The following is a 24225-nucleotide window of genomic DNA, read 5'->3' as shown; positions in this document are numbered from 1 at the left end:
ATCTCTATTCTTCAACATCTGGTACTTCTACAGCACTAGTGGTGAAGAACTCTTTTTCCTTATTTCTTTCCTCACACTATTGCTTACCATGATTCTAAAATTACCTTGAATGCTATAAAACCTATCATTTCTCAAGATTGGGATTCCATTATCTTAGTTATTCTAAAAACAATAAGGCCACTCAAAAGAAAGTACAAACCTCTACAACTTTACTTGAGGTCCTACATTCCTCCTCTTATGGAGTGCTAATGATGCTAAAAAACATATTAAAAATTAGACACAACCCTCCCTTCCTCCTCCATACAGGGCTAAATTGACAGTGCTTTGGCAGAGAAGTTGCTGCACTACATAGGATGAGGTAACCCTGTATGGACACAAGACCAGGCCAGGATTGCAGATGAAGACAAAAGAGACACAAGCAATGACTCCTAAGCAAGAGCTGGAGTGAAGAGCTGCCCAAGCAAAAGCAGACAGCAGACAGCAGATACCAAAATTAGGAAACACTGAGTGACTGTGGCTTATGGGGAACTGAGTTTTTTTTTAAAAAAGGAACTACCACGGGCAATGCCTGCTACCTGGAAGTTTTAAATTTCTCAGCAGAGGTACTTTCCCCAAACAGTAAGACAAAAAGGTAATGAACAAACATGTGTGATGGGGTGTTCTTACTCAGCTCAGTTTTGATAGTGAAAATTCCATGAGATTCATGTCCACATCTATTTCTCCACAAACTCCAATGCATTATCCAGACTTCCCGGCTTTGATGCACATGGAGTCCACATACAAGACTGCTTTCAAAACAAGTCAAACAAAATGTGCCTTGGTGATTTTTTCTTGTTGTAAGAAGTGCAAGATTTCATTCATCAGGTTTCATAAAAAGAGTTTCAGAGGAAGATAATGCTGCATGCAGGCAAAAGCAGGGCAATATCCCTGTGCTCAAAATGGGAGCGCAGCCACACTCCAAGCTGACTGGAGTGGTGGAGACTGAACAAAAAATGTACTGTCCTCATGCCATTAGAGCCCTAGACACAGCAGACCCTGCCACATGACAGACGGCATGCTCAGCACTGTCTCTGGCAGTTGAGGACCGCAAACCCCCACAGTAGGCATATTTTGCAGGTAGTCATCTTGCACACACCGAATTCCAAGCCTCTGCAATAGCTGTCACCCAAGGAAACTTCTCCCCAGGTCAGACAACATGAACACTGCACATGGTATTTCAGGCATTTGCTGATTTAGGAGAGGACAAAGACCTTTTTGCTTTTTCCACATGTCATCATACTAATCCCACAGCTTTTTCCCAGTGTCCTGCTAACTATTCTCCCCTAGCTTGTTTCTGAAGCTGTAGTAAGCTTTTGTTACTCTAAGCAGCTTGAGAAGAGATTCCTGAAAAGAAATTAGGAGACTGATTAAAAGTGCAACTATAGTCAAAACCACTTAATAAACTACAGCATCCAAACACAGTCAGTGTTGTTTAAGGAGTATAAGTCAACAAGCAAACAGGAAACCACAGTTCAAAGCAACAGGAAACCACAGAATTTTCCATGTTCATAAAAATGCTCTGAGATCTGATAAAAATTGTATACATTTGGGGAAAAGTATTGCACAACATTGGCTTCCAATGTATGCAGACTGTTCTGAAATGTAATCCTTTTCTGGATGGCAAATAACTGACAATACCATCTTGAAGATAAAATTATGAAGTTAAACAAACACACTCAGTGCACTTGTGTAATGACTATGACTTCAGATTTTTCTTTCTGTCTTACACACAACTTTCAGGTACAATGTATATATACAATAACAACTTTCATATCTCAAAACAAGCTTTGAGATAGTAAAAAAGTGGAAGTTACAATCATGTAACCAAATCAAAATCTCTCCCATCCCACCAATGGTTTATCTAGTTCTACATCCACATTCTTAGACTTGTTCTTGATGTTATGTTTTGGTTTATTTGAAGTCAGCAAATGTTTACAAAGTTGCTACAAAAAAGCTTGTTTTCTATATACAGTTATCAGTCAATATGTGTAACTGCCTATTTAGCTATAAAGTTCAAACTATAAGCTTTACAGACTGTGCTCTGTAGCTATGTAACACTGCACAGGCAGTGTCTTCAAGCACTTTCTAAGCTGTTTTATTTCTACTTAAGAATCAGCCATTAGTATTAAGATTTTTAAGCACTTAGGAGTTAGCACAGCATCACAAGAAATAACTGCCATTTTTCAGGATTTGAGGGGAGCAAAATTTTCTAGAGACTTTCACTAAACCTGTTAGGTTAAGTAAAAAATACATTCACCTTTGCCAGAAAAATAATTGTATACTGTCTCTTACGTCTGCAAGGACCTGAAGTTTTAACCAATTTGTTTCAGCTTGAAGTAGAATATTGCACAGTACTTAAAGAGAAATAAGGTACAGGAAGTCAGTAGAAAATAATTTAGTGATTACCAGAAATCTATTATCTTTCAAATGTTAGTGCCTGTATAAAAACTAGTGAAAATCTGTTATCCATTTGGACAACAGAGGGAAATGTTGCACTCTGTTTTCATACCCTAATACCCCACACTTTTGAAAAGGAAAAAAAATCCAATAAAAACCCTAAACAACAACCTTGCAACATTTCACTGTGGGCTAAGGAGTATATAGAAAATATGTATGTATACAGCTAAATGCAAAGAATATAGTTTTATACAAACCACATTAAATTTGATGCCTATGAGCAGACAGAACTCTGCTTAAAGTCAGCAACTATAGACTTCCATTAGCAGAAAAACTGTTCCCTTGAATTATTGCATCAATTAATAGAAGTTTTATATTACACAGCCAACAAGTCAGGAAAGCACATAACTTCAAATATTTCTGAAATCAATTCCTTTTGGTAACATTTTGGCACATCCACTAAGATGGATGATATCTTCAGAAGGGTAACAGAGCTGGTGAAGGGACTGGAGCAGAAGTCATATGAGGAGCAGCTGAGGCAGCCAGGGGGATATAGCCTGAAGAAAAAAAGAGACTGAGGGAAGACCTTATCACTGTCTACCACTATCTCAAAGGAGGTTTTAGCCAGGTGGGGGTCAGTCTCTTCTCCTGGGTAAAAAGTGATGGGATGAGAGGAAATAGCCTCAATTTGCACCAGGGGAGGTTTAGAGTACGTATTGAGAAAAAAATTATTTATGGTAAGGGTTTATCAAGTAGGGTGCCCAGGGAAGTGGTGGAGTCATCATTCCTGGAAGTGGATATGGCACTTAAGGACATGTTTTAGTGGTGATCATAGTGCTGGTTCTAGGCTGATTGTTGGACTTGGTGATCTTACAGGTCTTTTCCAACCTCAACAATTCTACAGTTCACAGGTATGCAATCCTATAAAATAGTCTGTTTGGGGAACAAATGGATGACTCTATATGTACCAATCTCAACCAAATACTCAGGAAGCCCACACACAGTACCTTCCAGAGAAGGAAGGGAAAGAAAAGAGGTAGGAGAGTTTCATACAAACAGGCAGTATAAGACAAACATGGACAGCATTTAAAATGTATGTGTATTGCCATCACATAAAATCCCAAGAGTTAGGATTACCATATCCCGGGAAATATAGCTCTTGCTACTGAACAAACATGAAGACAAAAGAGAAAGTTTACCTAACCTCATTCCTCTTCCATCTGAGCTTACAATTCGTGAGGGACTCATGAAGCATCTTAGTAAACTTTAGAAGAGCAAAGAGCTTTTTCCACAGCACAGATTTACATTGAGCTGTAGGACAGCACAGACATTACAGTCTCACAAATTCAGTAACATCAACAGCATGGAAGGTGGCAGAGTTGCAAAGTTGAGGACAAACCAGTGCCCACTACTTAAAATTAAGGCTTATATAGTACAAAGAAAAATCCCAACAAAACTCTTAAATTTTTGGTATAATGATAGTGAACATGGAGCTCTTTACACTAAAGATTAATAAAGCTACCTGTAGGTTATGCATAGGGAAGTGTTAAACAGATTTTTAAAAAAAAATGAAGGAAAATAAATACTGGATTTGCTTTCACTTCTGCAATTCTCTGGGTTTGTTTTAAGTGCCTGTTCTCCAGTGCCCCCATATTATTGTATGCTGCTTATATTGTATGCTGCTCAAGTTCAGCAAGTAGGCAACCAGCTGAAGTGTTGCATTCACAGCAATAATTCATCACTGACTGTGAAAGTTACTCCCACAGCTGAATGATGGTCCATCTCTCTAAGGTTTTCCTTTTTTTGTCCTTCCACATGACCTTGAAAAGCTCACTTGCATAGCAGGAATCCAGGGAGAGTTCTGGGAAAAAACTGAGGTAACAAAAAGCATATTATCAAGTACTCTGCTTTATCTTCCTAAAGCTCTTACTTCAGTTTAGTAACTTATTCCAAGAATACAGATATAGGTATCTTCAGAATTTTTCTGGGTACCTAAGTGATTATTCCTCTCAATTGTGCAAGTAAGTGAACAAAGGTATCTCTGAATAAATGTTTACCTTAAGTTTGTTTTAATTACAAAATTGGACAGAACTAACCATTAGCTTTTAATAGCTTAAGAGCAGCTAAACTATGTTAGGTTGAATTTTACAATATATTATAAATTTATCTATAGTGAAAACACTAAGAAATCATGACACTAAAAAACTATAATTTCTTCTTGAATTTTGCTCTGTGCAAAAATTCCTGTCAGGAATCCAAGACAGGATTTCTTCTCTCTCTAGAACTAGAAAATTAATTTTAAGATGTACAGCTATTTTCCACATCTAGTCACTAAAAGTATTTATCAGAAGTAAACAAAAAATACCCAACTTAATGTCAGGTTCTAGTCTATGAACAAAGAATCCTGAAATAACAGTGTAATGAGATGTTTCTGAAAGAAGTCTAGATATTAACATTCCTACAGCAGCCCTTATATGCAGTAAGCTAAGCTACGCTGCATCTGGAATAAGAAATAAGCAGGCAATGAACAGTCTAAAAACATTCGTTTCTCTCCATTCTACAGCAAGGAAATCCAACTTAGCCACACTTGCAACACATGCAGAAAAGAGAAGAAAGCAGAAAGAAAGAACTAATGTTATTCATGCTTGTTAGTAAAATAAGTTTAGAAAGGCCCGAAAGCAATCCACAACCAGGCTTTCTAGTTAGTTCCCCCAGTTCCTTGATACTCTCTGTACAATTTTTCCGTTGCAATCTCTATCTAAAATCTCTCTGCAATGGAGTTCTGACAGTCAGACTACTCTTAGAGAACCCATGTAAAAATTTTAATGGAGAATATTAAGTAGTTTAACTGCTTAGCTTGAGTTTCTACTGTTATTTAACAGAGTACTTTATTTACAAAGTCATGCAACAATTAAATTATAGTTTCCTGTCTTCCTGCACCACCAGTTTTCTTGAGTTTAAATAAATGGATATTTTCTATACACAGTCCTTGGGAACAATATCTATAGTATTCAGAACCATTACAAGAGCTACAATTTAAAGGGGGGCGGGCAAAAAAAAAAAAATAAAGAAGCCCCTTAGACCAGCAGCACAAGCACAGCTCTCCAAACAACAGAAGCTGAGAGAGCCAGAGCACAAAGTTGCTTTGGGATCCAGAGACACTGCTAGTGAGGCAGGAGTTTGTGTACTGCTTTACAAGCGGGCGCAGCAGCAGTCTCCTTACCAGGGGCATGAAGAAGGATGAGGAAAAAGAGGAGGAAGGCTCCAGATGGGACATAATTTTCAATCTCTGCAATCTCCAGAATGCAAGCCTATTCATGACCTGCATATTTTCCTTTTCACATTTCACAGACACCCTCAAATCAATTTATGGATTCTTGAAGAGCTGAAATTCAGTAGTTTCCTATGCAAAATAATTTTCAGCTTGTGATAAGGACTGTTTATGCCACTCACAAGTAACTAATTAGACCAATTGATGCTGACTAAACAAGGTAAGAATTAAGCCAAATTGCATGGGGCCACTTAGGCACTCTTTCTGAGGCAGCGATAGGTAGAAACAGCACCTTGCATGGTCTTTGATGCTAATCATAGTGGTCAGTGGGATTTAAGGGTCATACAACAACACTGGTAGAAATGCCAGCAGATTCAGAAAACTGCCAGACTGAAACTCCTCACTTTGTCCTGACATGAAAGCATAAGACTGTCTGTAAATCAACATCTTCTGTTCTAAAGTTTGGTTAGATCAATTTAGTAGATGTAATAAAATCCTTCAGCAGCACTGACAAGTGTCATCATGCACTGATAATGCAGTATGAAGGAAGTGAGAATAGAGGGATGGCACTAGGACATGAAGATATGTAAATCATTGAAATAATAACAGCGGCAATCCTACATAATCTTAGATTCTATAAAATATATCAGAGTTCAATAAACAATGTAAACACAGTATTTTCTGAGTTGACATTCAGTGTGATTTTGCATGCTCCATCAAGTCTCATCATTGCTTAGACAAGAATTTCTGTTCTGATGGCTGTATTTCACAGCTATGGAGCAAAGTGGCAAAGCTGGGGCCTTTGACAATAGACTGATGAAAATTCTGGAACCTAGAAAATAATAGAAGAAATACGAAATAATAGAATCAAGTCATCATGTGTTTCCATTGAGATAAATGGCAATTATATGGTAACCAGTGATACTATTTAAAAATTAACCTAACAGCTGTTTTTCTAATCATCTTTGACTTTGAGAGACAACGCTAAAATAATACTAGTCATAATTTTGTTATTATTAATACTAGATGTCTTGGCAATTTGCTAACAGCAGAAAACCCAAGGAATACATATCCTCCTTCTTTATTACTCCACATTTGGAATTAGCCTTAAAGATATGTCTGTACTAAAATGGGGTTTCCTCATTTGGCACCGCAGTCTTGACCAACTTCTCTTTGCTTTTCAATAGCTTTAATTCATCTCCTTATTGGCTCTAAATTTCCATTTTGCTTCCCTGTAGACCTTCATACAGAAACAATCACACCTCCTCACTACTTCTCACCCAATCAATTGCATCCACTCCATCTTTTTCCACATCTCCAGGTTTTTAATTTTGACATGCTTTCTCCATGTGAAAAAGCTTTTTCTTTAAGTGGGCCTGGCACTTGTCACACCTTTAATTTCCATCTTAAAACCCACAAACAACATATTTGACATTAAGAATTCATCAGTTAACAGTCAGTTTCAAGAGCTTTTCACTTAACCCTCAAAAATAAATACCCTGAAACAAACAACTAGACTACCACATGTTAACTGCAGATACCCCAAAGCTGAATTCATGTTTTCACCAGAACCAGTGGAAGTATCAGAACTGACATAAGAAGGGGCTGAATAGACATGCATTTCATCACCAGGACTTCATCTTCAAACAATCTGCAATCCCAACCAGAGTGCTACAGTTGCATGTTAATTTTCAAAGGAAAAAATAATCACTGTTCCAGATCAGAAGATGAGAACTGGATCATTTTATTTGTATCAAGGAACTGAATTAGATTCCTAGAAAGGTAAACAAATTAATTTTATATTCATAAATAACAAATAAATTTGAATCACCCATTGAGCACTAGAGGAACTATAAAGGCTCTTTAATTCACTTTCAGCATGTTATTACTATGCCAGCAAGTTTCTCCCTTCTGATAACTTACAGCCGAGTAAACACTATTGAATTTTGGATGCAGTGGTTGAACCTATATTGACCTCTAATGGGGAATCCCAGGTCTGTTTCCCTGATTGTTCACAGCACACTTACGCCAAACACTCTGAGACATCCAAATATCATTCCTGACAGGTAATGCAGTTTTCTCACTGGATCACTGAAGGTATTCCTAAGATGGCTCCAAATCCTGTCTCTCCCAATGACATGCTTTGCACTGTCAGGCAACCTCCCACTGTAGTGAGATGCAAAATAATGATAAGGGGCAAAATCCATTTTTAAATATACTAGTATGAACACACACCAAGGATGGAGCAAAGAGTGCTCTGCACAGTCCACTACAGCAGCTGACAAGGGAAAAGTTAGGTTTGCATAGTAAGCATCAGTCACGGAAGCACTTATGTGAAGTACTATGCCATGGGGATGAACCTCAACAGACAGAGAAGGGGCAGTCACACCTGGACTAAGCTGTTCATTCCACTGATAAGCAGCTCATGAGGAGAGAGCAGTCAACACTGTCTACTTGACTTGAGCAAGGCTTTTGACACCATCACTAATATCCTCATTGACAAATTCAGTGTGGACTGAATGAGTGGACAGTGAGGTTGATTGAGAACTGGCTGAAAAGCAGATCTCAGAGGGTCAAAATTATTGGTAAAGTTGGAGGCCTGTCCCTAGTGGTGTCCCCTAAGATTCAATACTGGGCTCTAAATGTTTAACTTGTTCATCCTTGACCTGTAAAAGGGGGCAGATTTCTCCTCAGCAAATTCAGTTATGATACTATGCCGGGAGGAATGACTGACACCTCTAAGTTCTGTGCAACCCTTCAGAATGACCTTGACAGGATGGAAAGACAGGTAGAGAAGAACAATCTGAAATTCAGCAAGGGCAAATGCAAGGTCCTGCACTTGGGGAGGAACAACCCCAGGCTGATATCAGCACAGGCTCGGCCTGACCCACTGGGGAGCAGTACCGTGGAGAAGGACCTGGGTATTCCAGTGGACAACAAGCTGCCCATGAGCCAGCAGCGTGTCTGGGTAGCCAAAAAGGGGGACATTAGAAAGAGCATTGCCATGCAATGGAAAAGCAGGTTATGCAAGGTGATCTTGCCCTTGTACTCGGCCCTGCTGAGGCCTCTCCTAGAGTGCTGTGTCCAGTTCTGGGCTCCTCGTGGCAACAGAAACATGGAGCTCCAGGGGTGGGTTCAGCAGAGGCCACAGAGATGATGAAGGGTCTGGAGCATCTCTCTGATGATGAAAGGCTGAGGGAGCTGGGGCTGTTCAACATCAAGAAGAAACAACTGAGAGGGCATCTCATCAGTGTATACAAGTATTGGAAGGAAGGGTGTAAAGAAAATGGACCAGTGGTGGACCATCCTCTCAGAGGTCCCAAGCAATTTGACAAGAGGTAGTGGGCAGACACTGATGCACAGGAAGTTCCACCTGGACATGAGGAAGAACTTCTTTATTGTGCAGTGACTGAGCACTGGAACAGATTGCCCAGTGACAGTGTGGAGTCTCCCTCACTGGGGATACTCAAGAGCTGTCTGGACACGATGCTGTGCCGTGTTCTCTGGGATGACACTGCTTGAGCAGGGAGCTTGGACAACATGACCCACTGTAGTCCCTTCCTATTTTACCCATTATGTGATTCTGCGAAGACAACAGTTCTGGAAATACGAAACGACATTAGTACTAGCCACAGGTATTGCTACTGAAATAATGTAAAGAAACATTTTCTCACTGACAGCTCATGTACTTCCTTTGATTGTGCTGGTGGAGGCTGGTAAAGACAAAGTGTTATGTGTTGTACTGGAATTAGATTAGCAACCACTTTGCAAACAGCACTTCAAAATTTAGCTTATGCTTCTGAAAGGCACTTATGATGACCTTAGTTCCAACCCCAAGATAGCAGGTGGGCGTCAGGGTTTCACTCAGATGAAAATAATTTTTAAAAAATCAGGTCTCAGAACACTGCTTAGCATTTTGACAAACTGAGGAAAAAAAAAAAAAAAAAAAAAGGATAGCACACAGTGCAGAAGTTTTGGCTCCAACTGCCTACTTTAGAGGCCTATACTTACCAGCTCAATAAAAATATTCAGTAATAAATGCATGCTACTACAGTTAAGAAGCATCTAAACAAAGAGCAAGAACCAGTGTTTTTAAGAGCTAGTTATCTTAGCATGATTTTTTTTTTAATTAACAATTTTCCTTACATAGTACCTGAATGAACGGGTAGGGTTCCATATCTTCAAAATCTATGTGTGAAACGAGAACTAGAAAAGCCTCCCTCACCCCCACCTGTGCATATCAGAACAGATATTAAATGTATCAGAACAAGCCCCAGTGTTTCTGTACCCATGATATAAATAGTGGCCAAAACCTAGCAGGCTCATTAGCTACTTACAGAATGCTTGCATTGCAAAATCAGTTTTAAAGAAGGCTGTATTTAAAAACATTTTATAGCTGTATGCTAAACATGGTATAGTCTTCTCAAACCGGAGCACTTAGGTGCTCCCATGGTTATGTCCAAAAGAGGCTTAACTGAAGCATCAAATACTGGTCAATATAGCAGAAACTGCTATTTCTCACTCACTAACAAGTTTTGTGTTTACAAACAGACTGGTTAATACAGTAAATATAATGCCATGAGCAGGAAGTACTCATACCATAATTAATTGCAAAATCTTTTCCAATGTTACAAGCAAATGAAGAGTAACAGTTCTTCAGGAAGACGAACAGTACAGATGTAAGAAAAAATAGTCTACGTTTTCCTGAATAAGCAAATTCTTGGGTTTTACAAAAACATTAACCAGTGGCAGAAGTACAAAGACAAAAAGACAAACATGATGGTGAAGCAGAAGGCAACGTTTGCAAGATTTAGATGTGAATTCCAGCTATAAAGGCTGACTTAGCACAAGTGATTTGAGGAGGACCATGTCCATCTCTGAGTACTCAAGACCAGCAGTATTCTTTATATGTTGGATTTGCAGTTGTTACTAAGGAGAAGAAAAGGACTCTAAATATATTTTAATGCCAAGTAAAATTGTTCTTTGTAAAGAACAATTACAGAAGAGGCAGATTGTCTTTCTCTAAGAACTTCACCCAGAATAATATTAATTCTCCAGTTCTGCTAACAATAAAAGTGGCATATTTGAAAAGGACCCTATAATACTCATCATTCCATTCCAGTAACAGAAAAAGCTACATTCCAGTAGCTTTTTCTGCAGTCTGATTTTAAACACTGTAATTAATGTGGACAAAAGAAGCTTTGTTGTTGTTTTTAATTTCTATGTCATATTTTAGCTCAACAAATGCATGAGCCTCAGTAAAAACTACTTCAGATCTTAAGTAGCCTATTAAGATCCATTGTAAGAGACATGGGCAGCATTTACATTCAGATATGAGGTTATCTTAGGGAATGTAGTGCTCAGTGCTCATTTCACAAAATTCAGCCAAAATGGACCATTCTTTCATCATGTACTTCACCACCAGTATCTTTTTTATGAAAACTTCTCAAAGATCCTTTGTAGTTTTACTATCATATGTAGCCAGACATACTATCTGAGCTCTGCAGTACTTCTGTGAACCATGAGTACCTATGACTCCAATCAGCAGGACACCATCTATTCCCAAGCACTGCTAATTGTTTCCTAGTAAAAATCAGCTCCTCCACATGTCTAGATGAAGAAAAGGGACTTACACTCAAATGTTGAAAAAGCACTTGGAAATCAGTATCCAGAAGCTGAAATTAAGTTAAATCCAACAGAAGTGCTCCTGTCTAACTGCAGGTTAACTCTTTTAGTCACACACAGTCAGTGAAAAACCCCCAAGTAGTGCAAAAGCAAGAGTTAAAGCAAATTATCTGAATATGCGCTTAGGATCCCAATTTACTGCATACAGCCATTTGACAAGATATACACAGCACATATTATTGCATATGTTTATTTTTGTTAGCATGAGAAGTAACGTAAGATACCTGCCATTGCTGTGTACTCCACAGTAAGTCAGTGGAGAAAACAGGCTTTTTTCCTATATCACACAGTACATTCTTTCAGAATTATGGACTAGCAGTCTGTTGGAAATGAACAGGCCTAAGAAGTAGGCTTAAGAATTGTGAGAATACATGTCAAAGACTATTTATTTCATCAACACTTCACTGTAAAGTGTTGACCATTTAAAGCTTATTCTTCAGTTTTCAAAACTCTGCGAAGATATCATATGTCCTGTTACAAGAAGAGATTCAAGATTAATCGTGGATCCATACAGCACACTGTTTACACAATAAGTAATTTCAAAGCACTTTAAAAACCCAAATTCTATACCCAGCAATATAACCTATTATCATTTGGGTTTAGTGAGTTTTTTTGTTTGGGTTTGGCTGTGGTGTTATTTTGTTTTACCAAAAAATACACTATTCAAAGGGGAAAAATAATACCATTTCTCAATAAGCTGAGATTCAACCTAGTGGACAGTCACAAAAAACCTTTCCAGACCTGAGCTTCAAAACTGAGGAGCAAAGTTCAACAGGAGTAGGTCTGAGTTCAGACCTTTTCAAACATTTCTCACCAGAGTAAACAGACAGCACTGTAGTAAAAAGTAGGTCTCTCCCACCTGTAGTCGCCCTTCCCTTGTGCACACCCATGCATTTGCAGTCAGCTAGGTCACAGTACTGACGTAGCTCACTGCACAAACATTGGTGCTGTAGTAGACAAATGGAGGAAGCAGTGCTTGCTTTCTGTGGTTCCCACCATTTGGTGGCAAGATCTGTGAAAATTAAATAATCAGGATGTTTGAAAAGAGCACAACCACAAACATCAACAAAACAGAGCCAGTGAAGCATCTGCATGTATGTGGAGGAAGAAGAAAAACCTGAGAGGAGCTATGTATTTCAACTTCTCCCCTCTCATTACAGAAAACGAGCAATGCAGTCTGCTTAATTTACCTAACTTGATAATCGTTACTTAAAAACCAGAAATCATGACTAGTTACTGGAAAGATCAATATAGGTTTGTATCTGGCAATCCAACATCATCTATTGCATGCTTAAACAGTATTTTCTTAGACAAATTTTTTAACGATGACTGGGATTCATCACTACTTGCCACCAAAAAAGTGTATCAGAGCACAGTCTGTTGCCAGAAGCATGATTGTGATGCAGTTCCAGAAAATCAATATAATATTGAAACACAGTTCAATTACTTCACCAAATGGAGCAATGCCACTACCAGGACTGTGTGTAGATAAAACAGAGCTCAACACTGCATAGTGCAAGGACCAGGTAGAATAAACCCACAGCTCCCTCTAGCCTCTTCTCCCCTATAGTATTTCTGTCCTGAACACAATACTAATTTTGGTGGATCTCACAAGGCTGAGCCTTGGGAAATATAAAAACTTGAAACAGAATGGTAAAAGAAGTCTACTATCAAAACTGGATATAAAGCAGATTATGAAAAAGGTTTTTCATAATGCAATGCTTTCATCACCCATTACACCTTAAGACTGAATATATCTGAAAAAGCCTTGCAGGAAGAACAGCACAAAACCCTGAACTAGAAAGCATGTTCTTTGAAAAATTTTTTTACAGAAAGCTTTCACCTAAGTGGGGCTTTTAAGTAGGGCATTTATATACATGTTTCATGGTATCTTTAAATTAGAAGAAAAAAAATAGAAGAGGTGGAGTCTGGGGTATTTTTTTCACTTTAAATAATACAGAATACTTAGTTTCTTTGTTCACTGTCACAGTTAACTGTTACTAACACTATTACCACACACACGGGGAAGCCTGAGAGCCTTCTCCAGCGCAAAACTGTCTCAGATAGGAAGCGCACACTGGTAAAACACAGGCACATGTACACATATTCATTCAATGTCCATTTGAGGCCTAGTCGCAGCCTGCCTGGGTATGAACACACCAGACTGGTTTCCTGGCAAAGCACCTCTTAACTTTTAACCTCTGGACTAGCAGAGACCTTGGTCCTTGCTAATTATTTTAGGCCTGAACAATTTCCAAATTAGAGACATCTAAAGGAGACAAAGAACAAGGTTCTAGTCTAGCTGAAGTATCTGCATTGTTTATATGGTTTGGAATACCTTAGAAAACCATAGTTTCAACTAAAACAATGTCCAAGGCACTTATACTAATGAGAACCTACCAGTAAATTAGTGTTACATCATATGATAATGCTCTTCACTGAAGTACACTAGTGCATAGACACAGATTTGAAAGGCAATGATTTAAAGTGATTAGCTAAGAGTCTTTAATCAAATTACAGTTTTATGATACAATCATAAACCTTAAATGTTTTGCAACAAAAATTCCCATAAATGTGATATCTAAATTCAACTTAAAACTTTTACTAATTAGCAGGCAGAAATACTCTGCTCAGCTCTAGTTAAATGTCATTGCCTTCCCTGATTAGAAGGGCTGACTTGTTACAGAATTATAAGCCACTGCAATTTCTGCGGCTCCAAGACTGTGTATTTCCTTAGATACTAGCTCAACATCTAGCTGAGTCCTGCAAAGATAATGGTAACTGACGTAGAGCAAACACTGTTTTGGAAAAAAGAAACCACAAGAACACACATAACGCACACACACATCTCATGCTTGCCTTGAGAGTAAAAATAATGAGAACAAATACTGAGAATAAAAATGAGAATAATACTGATAATAAAAATAATCCCAACGTAATGAATTGGAAGGACTTAAATGTTTATTTTCAGCAGAAGTAGGATTTTTCCAAAAGGATTGGCCTATAAAATCTTGATAATGCACGGAAATACCAAAACAGATCAATTGCAACCTTAATTCATTACAAATACCTTCACTAAATCAACAATCATCACCTCATGATGCTCAGGACATGCATTTATGTTTTACCAGGCCAGAAGATCTGGCCTGGTTCAGATTTCTTATGCTTGTTTTGAAGTCAAAGTGACTGTGACAGAATATAATTTAAGCATGGTAGAAGTCTACACATATTGCTCTCTGAAAAGCAGTTTATTAACCATTTCAGGCTGACTTACACGGAGTCTGTTTTGGTATTTATACATTACTAATTCTTTACAGAAAACCAAGTTTTGTCATCTGTAAAACTTGTTATACTCTCCATTCTGCTACAGAAGACAGCATAAACTACTTTGCTGCCATTGCACTCACATAATAAGCACCTAATTTTACCCCTGAGACAGCAAAATGGTCAGGACTTGCAGTAACACTGAACTACTACCAAGAAGCTACACCTTCCGCTCTACTACTTCAAGCATTTCTGTGGAGCACAGCTGATAGAAGTATTGCTAAAACAAAGTCTGGGGAAAGCTACCATTAAGTCTTGTGGAAGGAAAACAGGTCAAAGAATTTGAGTCTGGACAAATTCAATAATACTTCTGGGCCCCAAGAGCTTTACAGTGTTCATGTGTTGTTACCCAGAGAGAGAAAGCAAACTGAAACATTTCAGGACAAGACTGTAGTTTGTCCTGTTTAAGGAAATGTGTTTGACTAACTGCACATACTTCAAATAGAGTAAGATCTCGGAGTGGATCAGCCAGTTGCAGACTACCAAAAATTAAAATACTTTTTTCTAGGCAAGTGCAGCACTAAAAAGTATATCCTAAAAGACTAATCTTTCTCGATATTCTCCAGTCAGCTGAAGAACCCTAGTATTCTAATTCTGCCATCTCAAACTGACACATATCATAACTACCTTTATGAGGATAACATACTAAATATAGGCCAACAAAACTGAAGATGAAGTCTTTATAAAGACACTTTGACTAACATGACATGACAGAGATGAGCACATCTTCCAGAAGCTTTTACCTTGTAATTCCTTATAATTCAGCATGAACGATGGGAAAAGCAAGTAGCAAATTTAGATATTTGTCCACCGCTGTCATGTAAAGGCCATCATGTGAAGTAGTTATGGAGAAACTATGCATCAATAAATCAGGAAGTAATACTAGATATTATGTTTAATAGGACATAAATTTCTGCATCTCTCCAGAATTCACAACTGTGCAGCTTCCCCATTGTGTTTGTAAAGAAGTGTATTAATTACAGCCTAAACAACAACTGCATCCCTGTCTCTACTTTCCCTGCTCACAGATTGAAGTACAAGCTGTACCAATAACAAGAAAAATATAGTAACAGTTCCAACTTGAAACACAGTACTTACCTGGTCAATGCATACAACACCCTAGGCTGCCAATATAAATCCTGGGTATGCTTTAGAGCTGTTATCTGAGGATTTTTAATGCAATCAGACTTCTGATTGCATTGAAAAAAATAGATGGTGCAATACTAGCAATGAACACATGAATACATGTAATCAACTAGGACAGAACACAAAATCCATGTTTTTCTGTTAAAGAATACTATATTGTATGTAGTCAATCCAACAACAGGCTGTCCACAATGGCTATATCACTCAACAGTAACTATTGATAAGAACTTGTTTTATGCAACAGGAAGGAGGAACTGGGAGAAGTGAGACAGACTGGCAGATAGAGAAACAAGAAAGGACATTCTGTGTGTCTGGCCTATATAATCCACAGGGCTTGATACACTTACCTTCTGTGAGACGAAAGACACACACAGACATACAAGATACAGCAATAAGAAAATGTCCTGAACTACTCTACATTTCTCTAGTTTCAAGTTTCCCCAAAAATGTTTAACAGCAGCACTGGCCCAAAGCCCAGTTACTCACCAGCTGGTTTCCACCACACACCCAATGGATAATTACCTGGCTTGCCTGATGGTACTGCATGTGCCAAACATTGCACAGCAGAACAATGAATTCTTCATTATATGTAATCAGACTAAGAAAGCTCCTGCTGGTTTGGCAAGCCAACTTCCCCCTCCCGAAGTTTTCTGTGTTCTAACCATTGAAATAGGTGAGATCTCCACCGGTCAGGTACTACAAAATCAGTCTACAAGCTCACACAGCACACCAGCACCCATTAAACACTGAATATAAGACACAGACCATCACGTGACCCAGGTACATTGAATTACCAATGATCTTGCAATTTGCTTATAGAATGCTCAGTTTTTAGACCTTGGTAGAGTATAGAGTATCAACTGTTGAATTAAAAGCCCAGTGCATCCTGGTGCAGAAATACTCTGAAATCCATGGTTACTTGCATTTAGAAATTAATTCTAAACAGCTACCAAGTCAAGACCTCTGCTCTGAACAGTAACAGATGTCTGATACTTACCCACAGTTGCACTAAGTAGGTGCTGGCCCTGGCCTGCGTGTGCTCACTCAGATTTAGAGAGATACGGGCTTATTAGTAACACATTCCTACATTTCAGGGTTTGCCCTTCTTGTAAGGAGATGGTCTGCAAAGGAATTCTATATTGCAATACCCCAAAGCATACTGTCTAAAATGTGTTTAAAATATTCGCTAGCAAATTTAGTGTTCTTGACCTTAATGTGCCAAGATACCACTCAAGTCATCGCACCAACAACTGTGTTTTTTAAGATTATGTCAGCTCTCAACAAATAGGGATTTGTAGTGTTTATTAAGAAGCTATGACAGTAAAACACTAGGAGAGCTGGAGTTCTGGAGACAAGATGTTTGCTCCTCTTCAACAGTTCAGTGGATTTGTAATATGATTAAGCTTAATCCTAACATTTACAAACACAGCATTGATTTTAAATCAATGAGAAGGCTTCCATTATTTTAATTTTACATAATCCTGTGTGTGATTAGCAATTTTAAGTATATACCCCAAAAAAATTATTGTATCATTTAGACTTTTGGCAGAAACATCACTTTCTTGGATACGTAGACAGCTGTAAGTTTGGGCTTATTCTGCTCAAATTTTTTTAATGGAAGGGAAGACAACAGAAAAATAAAAACAGGCCTAAGTAGCAAGGAGTCATTCCTTCCTACATCTTGACCTGTGACCCCAAGTGATAGCACAGAGACAAGGATGCAGCTGTTATCACCACACATGCAAGGAAGTCAATAAATTGAAGAATTCAAATGTCCTAAACAGCTAGAGGAGACATCTGTAACTCCCATAGTAATATGCCAATTTCACATCCGAATTCCTAAGTGACCAAAATACAAAGGACGTGATTTGTAACTTTTGTAGATTGCCTCCACCTTGCAGTTTGCCAGATCGTACCAGGTTTCTGTTGCTTTGGAACATGGATGAGTTTCCATTCCACTTTCAGACAAGCCCGGTAGGATGGACTATTTTTTCAAATCACTATACAAATTCCTAAGGATATGACTGTGGAAAGTTTTCATACGTATCTATGTCACATTTTTATCTACTAATTTGTATGAAATCTGACTAATTTTACAGATTTCATTCCTTCTAATTTCCTTAAACTCTCAAGTGGATTCCCCAGTTTACTAGGGAACCTGCTGTGAGGCAGACTTCCTCAAAGCCTTCAATTTACTGAGAAATTCCCACGTAGTTCGATATTCTCTGAAGACTCCAGAAGAGTGGAAGCGAGCCTTCCTTGTTCTGGAATTTCACCCTAGCGCACTGAGTTTAAAGCACCCGTTTTCAAGACTGAACATCGCCTAACAACCCGAGAGAGGTCCTCACAGTGAGGAACTGGGAGCCGAGACGGCTCTTCCAGAATTCCGATGTGGCTACGGCGGAGACAAACCTCTGCAGATCGTGGTGCGCCCCTCACGGATCGCACGGCTCTCCCCTCACGGGGCTGATGCATGGCACCGACTGCAGCAGGATTCCTGCTGCTGGCACACCCGCCAGTGAGACCCCTCGACTCCGTGCGCATCCAGCAGCGCCCACAGCTCCGCGGGCGGCCGCTCCCACCCCCAGCCCCGGCACCAGCCCGGCGGCCCCCGCGACATCCTTACCCCATGGCGGCCGGCAGCGCCTGGCACCGGTGGTGCCGCGTCCCCGGGGCGCTCCTCGCCGCGCCGGCAGCTCCGCAGCCCCGTGGCGGCGGGGCCGCTGCTCTGGGCTCGCCGCAACCGCCGGGGGCCGAGCGGGGCCGCCCGCGCCCTAGGGAGTGCCCCCCGCGGGCCAGGCTCCCATGGCCACCGGCCCCGCCGGGCTCCCGCAGGCAGCGGCTCCGGCCACCGGGCGGGCGGCAGCGGTGGCTTCGGGGACGGACGAGTCCCCTCCTGCAGGTGAACGGGGAGGCGCTCGCCTTCTTCGCGAGAGACTGGCGGTGGCTGCGGCGCTTCTCGCCGGGACGTGCGCGGCCGCGGAGGGCTCCGTGTGCCTCAGAGGCGGAGCGGGATGGGGCAGGCGGTGCGCACAGAGCTCCACGCCGACGCTCCCCCTAGCACCGCCGCCAGCAGCGTGGCGGGCACGGATGCATTTTTCCGAGAAGGCAGAGCGAGCCGTGGCACCGGCGCTGGCATCGGACTCCCGGCGAGAGGCCGCTACCGACGAGCTGCGGCCGCGCGTCGCCCGGGGGCACCGGGGCGCCGCGTTCCCCCGATCCGCCCGCCCGCCCACCCCCGGCTGCGGAGATGCGGGGCACCGCTCCTCCTTCCCGCGGTGGCGGGCCCGCTCCTCGCCGTCACGCCTTCTTCTGCAGCGAGCGGGCGGGCATCGTCCTGGGGCGCGGCGGATCGGTCACTGACAGCGGGCGGCGGGAGGGGCTGCCGCCGTCGAGCCCGCGCTGTTCTGCGGCGGGGCCGTGGGCTCAGCCCCGCCGGTGGAACGGAGGGAGGGAGCGATGGCCGCCTCAGGCGGTGCCCGGCTGCTCCGGCGCCACCGAGCCGCCGCTTGTGCCTGCTCGCATCCCCCGCCTCCGCCTCACACCTCCGCCACCGCCCGCTCGTCCCCTCGCGGCGGGCTGGCGCAGCCGCCGCGCGGAGCCCGCACCTCCGTCCCGCTCCTCCTTCCCGGAGAACGGGGAGGGGAGGGGAGGGAAGGGAAGGGGCGAGAAGAGCGGAGAGAAGCCGCGCCCTGCCCTACAGCCCCGCGCCGCACGCGGCCACCGTGCTCCTGCCCGCGGCGGCACCTGCCCGCTCTGCCTCCATCCTCCGCCCGGGGAGCTTTAAATAGAACACGTCACCGCGCTCCCCTACGCACCGACGTCACGCCCCGCTCCCGGCGCTGACGTCACCGGGGTGCGGAGGATGATGTCAGAGTAGTCCACGCCGCCGGAAGCTCTTCTATAATAGGGAACGGCGGCGGGGGGGAGAGTGGAGCGGGGAGGGCTCGGGTGCTGGCGGCGCCCGGGCCGCCTCCCCCCGCCCCCGGCCCCTGCGGCGCCGTCTCCACGGCAACGCCGCGCCCGGCGGCTCGGCGGGGAGAGCCAGTGTCGGGGAGTCACGGGCGAAGGCGGTGCGGAGCCCTCTCCGGAACGTGGCTACTGCAACTTCCCAGCCCTCTGCCTTGCGAAACGCAGGCCCGCGTCCCCATGCTCTGCAGACACTCTGCAGACACTTAACACAGACAGCGTTACCGGAAAAACGGGGAAGAAACACGGCAGCCGTTCTAAAATTGTTCCCCCAAAAACCTACATCCCCGCGCATCCACGCTAGTATACTATCGAAAGGAAAGAGCCAGCACTGTAGGCTGGATAGGACCTGCAATATTAGGCTGAGTTCTTCACTTGTGCCATGCAAACAGCAAGCTTCTAATCCATCACAGTTGCCCGAGCTCCAGCATCATGTACTATCTTGCAGGGATATACCTCATCTTAAGTTCTGCAAATACTTCCATTAATTCCCTGAGATTCCCTTAATTTGTAAACACTAGGTTTACTACTCCAGTACACTGCCAGTGGCATTGGGACACCCCAGGTGGAACATGTTCCTTGCTACGATGTCTTTCAGTATATTCATGGCATTTTCTGCTTAAGTGAGGTTGTAGCTACCAGAGGCATATTAAACTACAATGAGCATAAGAGGAAGATATTGATACTATACTAGATACCAATGTCCACATAAAAATTGAAGAAGCCCAGAATATTAACAGTGTGTGTTACACAATTTTACAGCATGATAAAACCAATCACGTTAGAACTGTTGCTTTAACAAAGGGTTGCTTGTCCTCTCATAGAACCTCTATTACTTGTGACCAAGTGCATCCCATGAAGAGGCTGGAAAAAAGACAGCTAAAGCATTCACCTAACAATCTGATCTTCCTAGAGTCAGGATGCACGTTTCCAAAATTTATTTTAATTTACAGGTGCATGTTTTACAGACTTGTTTCAACATTTTGAGCTCTAAAAGTAATCACCTATGGGAAAAGCAAGGATGATAAATTAAATATCAAGGTAAACCTACCCCAATCACAATCATAGGAAACCCAGCATGAATCATTACTATGGGAGTAGCAGCAAGGCATACTGCCTCACGAGGCAGAAAAGAACAGCTTCCTCAGTTGCCCATTTCTCATTTCCCACACACCACCTCATAAGCTACAGTAAAGGCACTGAAAAAAAAAAAGAGCTAAAAAAACTTTAGTCTGAGTGACAACAGTCTACGGTTTGTTGTGTGCAGCGCTGAGAACCTGCATAGTTATGATGAGGCTGCATTACTTTGCAGGACTGCAATTGCTGTGGTCGGGCTTCACCTGCTAGCTCTGAAAGAGGAAGTTCTATGTATTTTCCGCTAAAAATCAAATTATGTGTGCAGGCTTCTATCATAAAGTGGAGGTACTCTCTGGTGTTGGGGTGGGGGGAAGATAGAGATCCACAACTATTCCTTCTTCTATATGATTAGAGTAAAAAAGATCAAAATTAATGCCAACTAGGCAAGCATAAACAATGAGTAGCTTATATGTACATATTCACTGATGTCAAGTACCTGGGAGTATATATTCATTAGCTTCTAAAAGTCTGAAATGATACTCTGGCATGACCTGCAGTAATGGCAGGTCAACAGCAAGGAAATTAAGGCTTTAGTTTCATATGAGTAACTGTTGCATCAGTTTTGTTCTTTCAGCTCAAGCTTACACACTAATGCAAATGCTTCAGTATTTCATTATGCTCATAGTATTTTGTTTAGATATCACAAAGATGATTCCATCTGTCTCTGCCTTTCAACTTGTTCATATATTTGTCTTGCATGAAGTATACTTTTCTACAGCATGGATACAAACTCAGAAATCCCCAAGAATGAAGATAAAAGAGAAAAATATAAAAGTAGACAAATACACACTGAACCCTGGGGTGAAGAATAGTGTGTTCACTTGAGAGTCAGAGGTGTGAACAGAATCATGGACACAAAAACGTGGAATATCAATAATGTCTTTATTGACTTGTGAAATAAATGAGCTGTATATTTCATGCCCTTCTGTAAATAATCAAATATGAGTACTGGTACGGATAAGATCCTGGGTAGGGGAACAGAACTGTCGGGACAAAGAAACCTTTACTTCAAGTAAATCTGATTTATTTTTCATTCTTAATTCTTCATTTAAACAATTTTATTTATTATATATAAGCGCAGAAAGTCCACCTAATTGATTACTTCTCTTCCATATTTATTGTTACATTGCCTCCAGTTCTGACAGGTTTCTCTAAGATTTAAACTTTGTCTCAATTAAACCCTTTTACAATCTTGATTAGTTTCCAGGTTTATTCTGTCAAGTTAACATTATTTGTCTTGTGGAATAAGCCTCTGTTTATACTTGCCAACCTTACTGAAATCCCTTTTCTGTCTTGCCATTCCCCAAATTAATATATGATACAAAAACATGGCAATCTATGTCAGCTAAGGCAGAACTGTACATACAGATACAAAGTAAGCAAGCCAGGTGATTAATCATAGATATTAACAGGAGAAATACACAATCATCTCATCTTGAAGACTGAAGTGATATAAAATGGAGAATTTTAACAGTGATGACAAGACTTTTATCTCTAAATTAATTGCTTTGGGGTTCTTCCCCTGGTATTTTAGAACACTTCTCTGTCTAGAGCACTTTGATGGAGGCAGTCTTGAGCATGCCTGGAAATCATCAGCAGCTTAGTGGCTGTTCCTTCACAAAAATACCAAGTAATGCCACAATCAAATTAAGAGATGGATGGCTTCAGGCAAGGCAAAGCACGGGTGGTGCAGGAGCAAGAGTGTTATGCTGCAGAGTTGGAGTAGCATAGTCCTGGCGTGTATATTCGTAGCCAGCTATTGAGCTGCCAAACCCTGTTCTGACACTCTAGCCCAGGGTGGCCAACCAGCTGGGGCAACACCTGTAAACTTGGCAGCAGTTACTGGTATCTCTGAAACGAATGCTACTTTGAGTGTCTCAGTGGGATACCTGTAGATGGGAAAAAAACCCAGATGGCTGTGCTGTCTGAATCTCAAGCCTGCTGTGTATCAACTTGGCCACTGCTCCAAGTCCTGGAACAGCAGAAGTACAGAGATGGAACATCAAGAGGCACTACAAAGGTCTGTATTTTGCATAACTTTGCATGGTACCTGTTTTTTCTCCATGCAAAACCAGATCTGTACCACTTGATTGCACACTGGCTATGAGCTACCATTCCTATGGAAAAGACAGGGGAATCTCTAAATGATATTATACAGTGAAAATATTTGAACTGCAATTGTTTGTTCAGGTCTAGTTGACACTCAAAACAAAAAAATTCTAGTTGCAGCAAACCCAGAAACTGTTAAAGGGTTGTTTAGGGAACCTCAGAGCAATTACATGAGAATAGAAAACTAAAAATTGGCATGTTTGGTTTATGAAAATAAAATTCAATATGAGATATTTTTATGTTCTCCAAATATTTTGGGTGAGGTTAATACAAGCAAGGGAGCAAAAAGAGCTATTAAATGGCAAAATAATTAACAAGTGTAAGCCTTCCATAAATGTTTTTTTTCTGCTGCTCCAAAGGTTCTTGCTCTTCAAGCAACTCATACCTTCAGGAGTAGCCTTACTAAACAGGGATTGGGTACAAAAGCAGAAATGACTGAAAAGTAATCACAAGTGGCAGCCATCTCTGACCCCACCTGGGAAAAGATAGAGGTAACTAAGGACACAGACATCTTTGCTATAGCAGCTCACAGCCTGCAGGTACTACTTCCTCCATGGGTCAGGGCTGAGGTACTACCACCCCCTTATGGCAGCTATTTTGTTCTGTTTGTACTGTTTGTTCAATACCAGGTGAGTTTAAATTCTGCAATTCCTAAGGAAACCAAGGATGCTTATGCCCATTGAAGGTGAGGGAGCCAGGACCTCACACTTGCCTGCCTTCTCATGCATTGCTGCTATTTAGTGTCTCCTTCCTTCTCCTACTCATTTATATCTTCTTCTTGCCCATTTTTCTCCTGTCTAATAATGATTTCCCTCCCCACACACATGATTCTTTCAGTGAGTGGGATCACTTCTCCATCATTTTTCCTTGCAGGATCTGCATTTAATATATAAGTGGAGAAAAGAGGGGAGGAGAGTAAATGTCATCCTCTTCCCTGAGCCCAAGATTTTTGTCTGCATTTTTATCAGTCTAGAATAAACTTCACTGTTACATCAGGTAGGCCTGGAGGGATTCTGGACCAATTTCACAGCCACTGTTTTTTCTCCTGGAATAGATGAAGAAACATAAGTGTTGTCTTATATTCAAGTAAATGTGGTACTCTCAAACTAAGACTAGATTTGATTTTGAAAGCAACTGTATGACATAAT

At 41.4% G+C, this 24225-nt stretch overlaps 1 protein-coding gene across 1 annotated transcript in view; it reads right to left on the bottom strand.

Annotated features, from left to right (window-relative positions):
• Positions 1-19656, bottom strand: part of HOMER1 (homer scaffold protein 1) — an 88815-nt gene extending 69159 nt beyond the window's left edge. The window contains exon 1 of the mRNA XM_005492131.4: positions 18489-19656. Coding sequence (XP_005492188.1) covers positions 18489-18493 — 5 coding nt within the window. The 5' untranslated portion in view covers positions 18494-19656. The remainder of the gene's footprint in view (positions 1-18488) is intronic.
• Positions 19657-24225: the final 4569 nt, after the last annotated feature.

This window comes from Zonotrichia albicollis, chromosome Z, assembly GCF_047830755.1.
Source record: "Zonotrichia albicollis isolate bZonAlb1 chromosome Z, bZonAlb1.hap1, whole genome shotgun sequence".
Taxonomy (NCBI): domain Eukaryota; kingdom Metazoa; phylum Chordata; class Aves; order Passeriformes; family Passerellidae; genus Zonotrichia; species Zonotrichia albicollis.
This window is presented reverse-complemented; position numbering and strand designations above follow the sequence as displayed.